General features: G+C 37.4%; 1 protein-coding gene across 1 annotated transcript; it reads right to left on the bottom strand.

The window, feature by feature from the left end:
- Nucleotides 1-1,263: 1,263 nt before the first annotated feature.
- Nucleotides 1,264-4,885, bottom strand: LOC142167076 (uncharacterized). The gene is made up of 7 exons (XM_075227233.1): nt 4,561-4,885; nt 4,237-4,413; nt 3,813-4,148; nt 3,514-3,752; nt 3,117-3,354; nt 1,712-2,333; nt 1,264-1,666 (listed from the first exon to the last, which is right to left on the bottom strand). Exons 1-7 carry the CDS (start codon nt 4,883-4,885, stop codon nt 1,264-1,266), a joined length of 2,340 nt encoding a protein of 779 aa, XP_075083334.1.
- Between the last annotated feature and the right edge of the window lie 575 nt (nt 4,886-5,460).

Raw genomic sequence — 5,460 nt, 5'->3', positions numbered from 1 at the left:
TAAGAGGGAATTAACCCCATAGGTGAATTGAATTAAAATGTGCTTCTATTTGTTGATTGACGCGTTACACACATGCAACGCACATACACTAAAGCTAGTGTAAAAAAAAATCTTGTGATCTTAAACTAAAAGTGTATATAATATATAATAAATACTTGTTGAATTTTGTGGTCTTCAACATTTCATATCAACCTTATAAGGGCAAATATATATGTTCTAATTAAAAAATTACTAAATATAGAAGAACGTATATAACTAGATGATTATAAATAGATTTTATGCAGTACGTGAACTAAGCACAATAGACACTTGATAACATTTGAAAATAGAGAAATCGCCATGAAAATTTACTCTAGGGTTAGAGAAGAGTCGAGAGAGAAACAACTGCTCAGATCTTTCTCATTACTCAATGTTCACTTGTGTCCAACAATGTACAAAGAAAACAATATATACAATGGGCCTAAAATGTAATATATTAAGATACAACTATTGGACTTATATCAAGTTTGGGCCCGTTTTTGTCGTGGGCCAGAAGCTAAATATCCATCAAGACCAACACCCCCCCTCAAGTTGGAGGGAGAAACCACCTTCAACTTGAAAAGGAATTGATGATGATTCTGCCCAGGAAGAGGTTTGGTAAGAATGTCTTCCAACTGCTTGGAAGTAGATACATAACCCAATTCAATCAAGCCGTCACCCAACTTGGTTTGAATGAAGTGGCAATCTACTTAAATATATTTTGTATGTTCATGGAAGACCGGATTCTTAGCAATATGTATAATTGCCTAATTATCGCAAAAAACTGAAATCGGAAGAGAACCAAGAACATGTAGATCAGCCAAGAGTCGAACCAGCCAAGTTAATTCAGCCACAAACTTGCTAATAGATCGATATTCTGCGTCAGCGGAACAAAGAGAGACAACAGGTTGTTTCTTGGACTTCCAACCAATCAAACTTTCACCCAAAACAATACAGAAACCAGTGACAAATCGCCGTGTATCAACACAAGCAGCCCAATCACTATCGCTATAGGCGCTCACAGTAAGATCAGAATCATTAGAGTAGAAAAGACCTATATCCAAAGTACCTTTAAGATACCTCAGAAGGTGTAATGCAGCAGACATATGAGGAACACGAGGACACTTTAAAAACTGACTAAGAAGTTGTACAACAAAATATATATCCCATCTAGTATGGGTCAAGAAAGGCAACTTACCAACCAAACTCCTAAAGGATTAAGGTTTATCCAAGACTTCACCACTATCAGCGGATAACTTCACATGAACTTCCAAAAGGAGAATAATCATTGATGGAATGAGAATAACCTCGAGAGCATAAAGCATGAGATAATTTTGTATACCACTGCCGAGAGGCCTGTCGGAGACCATATAAGGACTTTTGCAATTCACACACTAAAGGGGCAGAAGAGGAAGAACTAGCAGCATAAACTGAAAGTCCAGAGGGTAACTTCATATAAACCTCCTCATCTAGGTCACCATGAAGAAAGCCATTGTTGACATCTAGTTGAAAAAGAGGCCATTGTCTCTTCACAGCTACTGCTATTAAGCATTTAACTGTGGACATCTTTATCAACGGAGAGAATGTCTCAGTAAAATCAACACCTTCTACCTGTATATCTCCCCTAATCACAAGCCGAGCTTTATATCTATCAATAGTCCCATAAGCTTTATGCTTAATTTTATAAACTCACTTACAACCAATAGGCTTTTTTTCTTTAGGTGACTCTACTATATCCCAAGTGCGATTAGCCACTAAGGTCTCAAATTCCTTTCGCATGAAATCCTGCCAAGCTGGAATAGGTGTAGCTTGGGAATAAGTACTAGGTTCAAATTCAGCATGTTGTAGGACAGAATTGGAGCAAGAAGAAGAGGAAGGAAGAGTGCATAAGTAGCCTTGTAAGTAAGCAGGAGGATTATGCTCCATAGTAGACCTTCTGAGATTGGAAAGATGACTAGGAAGAGAAGAAGATGGTACTGACACAAGTGGAATAGAGGAAGGAAAATGTTGGACAGAAGAATTTGAGGGAGAAAGAGATTGAGAAATGACAGAAGAAGTAGGAAGAGGAATGGAGAAGTCATCATAAATAATATGAGAGTGAAAGGGAGATTCAGGAAAAGTAGTAGGAGGAGAACAAGAAAAATCTTTAGAGAACGAGATAGGAAAATAACTTTCATGAAATACCACATCCCTTGAAATGAAACACTGTTTGGTAGCTAAGTTATACAACTTGTAACCTTTCTTGGCAAAAGGATAGCCAAGGAAAACACAATGGATTGCTCTTGGTTTGAACTTATCTCTGTATGGTATAGGAACTGTAGCATAACATAAACAGCCAAAACTTCTAAAATAAGAGTAACTAGGTGCCTTACCATACAACATTTCAAAAGGTGACTTATCACGAAGAATCTTGGAAGGTAATCTGTTGATTATGTAAGTGTCGGTCAATAAACAGTCACCCCAAAAGTGCATAGTTACTTTGGATTGGAACATTAAAGCTCTAGATGCTTCAAGGAGGGTCCTATATTTTCTTTCAACCACTCCATTTTGTTAAGGTGTATAAGGGCAGCTAGTCTGGTGGATAATACCATTTTCTAAAAAAAATGTGGAGGCAGAGAAACTAGATCCAAGTTCTAGAGCATTATCACTTATGATGGTTTGAACAGTGGTGTGGAAGTGATTCTTAATCATGGTGATAAAAGCTTTTAATAGGGGAAATGCATTGCTTTTGGACCCCATTAAATGGGTCCAAGTAGCCCTAGTATAATCATCGACAATGGTAAGGAAATACTTATCCCCAAAATATGTTTTAGTATGGTAGGGTCCCCAAGTGTCTATGTGAAGAAGTTGGAATGGTTTGGTAGTGTCATTAGTACTATCTGGGAAAGGTAATCTTGTTTGTCTTGACATAGGACACACATTGCAAATGAAGGACTACCTAGAAGATAAGGAATCGGATAAACCAGAAATAACTTTCATTCTGACAAAAGGGACATGTTCAAGTCTTTGGTGCCAAATGACATCCATTTTATTTATGCCATCATTATTACATTGAGAAGGAATAATGCACACATTGGGTAAGATAAACTTGGATTAACAATTAGACACAGAAACATAAGGTGGAGAAAGTGAACCAGGTGCATCACACAGATGAGGTAAACTAGGGACATAATCACAATTAGAGACAGATACTTTAGGAGAAGAATTTGAGTTGACATTATTCTGGAAATATGAATCAGTATAAAACTGAGGATGTGATGATGACTTTTTCCATACAAGTTTGTACAAGCCAGTGTCGAGTTTACCAAGAATCAGAAGCTTCTTCAGAGAAGGTCCCTGTAGTAGCATACAAGAATCATAAGTAAACATGACAAAACATCTGAATTGTTGTATCAGCCTATACACAGAAATGAGATTATGGTGGAAAGAAGGAATATAGATAATATTGTGAAGAACAATTGAGAGATGCAAAGCAAAAGAACCAATAGAAGTTACTTTTACTTTATAACCATTTTGAAGAGATACAAGATAAGGTACAGGTAAAGAAGTTATATTGAACAAGAACTCTTTATTGGATGTCATATGGTCAGTTGCACCAGAATCAATGATCCAGGTTAAATTTACTGAATAAGAAAGCATGCAAGAATTAGAACTAGTACTACTCAACAAATCAGCAGCTAAAGATGTACCAGCAAAATTGGCAGAAGCCATGAGATTGGATTGATGAGTGAGGTCTGACACATGAGACTGCTGCAACAAATTCATCAACTGATTGTATTACTATTTTGTCATACCAGGTATTATGGAGGCATGCTCAAAATTAGATGGAGGGCCAAAAATGTGAGGAGCGATAGTATTTGGCTGAGCACCACCACTGGGATTGTATTCAGAAAGATCAGCCTCAACACTAGCATTTGCTGCAATTCTTCTGCCTTTAGTAAGTTTGAGGTTAGAAGGATAACCATGGAGTTTATTATATTTTTCAATTAGGTATCCAAGCTTTTTGCAGTATTTGCAAAATAAGGAAGCCTTGACCGGATCACCATTTACCCTTTGTTCAAAGTTCGCCCTCTGATTATATGGCTTTTGAGGAGGAAGAGTTTTGGTAAACATGCTGGCATTGAAAGAAGCTGTATTGGCACTGAAAAAAGCTGAATATGAGTTAAGTTGGGGGGGGGGATTTCACTTATGTTTGATTCTCATCTTGGAGAAAAATGCCGTAAGCATAATCAAGGGATGTAGGAGGCTGCATCATTAGGACATTGCTTCTAACATTTACATAGGTTTCATTTAATCCCATTAAGAATTGGTATAATCTGTTTTCTTCAACATCCTGTTGCAAACCAGGTTTAGCTGCACAAGTGCAAGTGTTCACATGATTCTCACACATGAAACCTAATTCATCCAATTACCTCTTTAACTTGTTAAAGTAAGAGGCTATGTCAAGAGATCCTTGACAAGTTGAAGTCAGTTCTTTCTTATTTTCAAAAATCTTTGTCCTATTGACAGCCCCATACCTACTCTCAAGTTGCTTTCAAATACTCTCAACAGTCTCAGAGTATTGAACACTCTCCGCTATTTCAAGGGACAAAGAACTAGTGAGCCAAGATATCACCATATTGTTATACCTATTCCACTGCTTTAATTCAGGTGCATTATCAGAAGGTTTAGGACATGTTCCATCTATGAAGTCTATCTTATTCTTTGAAGATAAATCCACTATCATACTTCTTCTCCAACCCCCAAACCCAGTCCCAGAAAAAGGCACATGCACCAAAGAAGTGCCAGGAACATCAGAGGAATGTAAAAACAGAGGACCACAGGGATCTTGAGCATACACAGAGGTAGAAGTAGCAGTACTTCCCATGATCACTCAATTTAGTCCAGTACAATACTCAAAATACACATACAGTGAGCAAGCAAAAACAGATATGGAGATGCACACCTCCACAGCCACGAAGCAGATATATGCTATTATATATAGAGAATTAGAAATAAAAATACCACTCTACTTCGCCACTGGAAGAAGTAACAACCTTTAATTCTACAAACTCTATCCGAAACAGTCCGCAATCACCAGCAAATCGAAAATGAAGACCGATGCAAATCCTAGTTTCAAACCTTAAGGGGAAATTGAAATACTGGACTGTGAAATTGCAAAGTTTCACGAAATCACCGGTAAACCTCACCAGTACTCAAAAACTTACTGTAAACTGAATCAGAACCGACGAACTAGCTGAGAGATGAAAAAACACTTTCATAAAACCCATCGAGGGTAATATCGGACGGAAGCGTAGCATGAGATCTATTCAAATTTCTGCTCTGATACCATGATAACATTTGGAAATAGAGAAATCGCCATGGAAATGTACTCTAGGGGTTAGAGAAGAGTCGAGAGAGAAACAATTGCTCAGATCTTTTCTCATTACTCAATGTTCACTT

The sequence above is a fragment of the Nicotiana tabacum genome, chromosome 12 (assembly GCF_000715075.1).
Source record: "Nicotiana tabacum cultivar K326 chromosome 12, ASM71507v2, whole genome shotgun sequence".
NCBI lineage: Eukaryota > Viridiplantae > Streptophyta > Magnoliopsida > Solanales > Solanaceae > Nicotiana > Nicotiana tabacum.
This window is presented reverse-complemented; position numbering and strand designations above follow the sequence as displayed.

Coding starts and splice junctions, on each gene's coding strand:
- LOC142167076 (XM_075227233.1), bottom strand. CDS start 4,885: ATGGGAAGTACTGCTACTTCTACCTCTGTGTATGCTCAAGATCCCTGT. Junction 4,414..4,560: donor ATACTCTGAGACTGTTGAGA/GTATTTGAAAGC, acceptor TGGATGAATTAG/GTTTCATGTGTGAGAATCAT. Junction 4,149..4,236: donor ATCCCTTGATTATGCTTACG/GCATTTTTCTCC, acceptor GTGCCAATACAG/CTTCTTTCAATGCCAGCATG.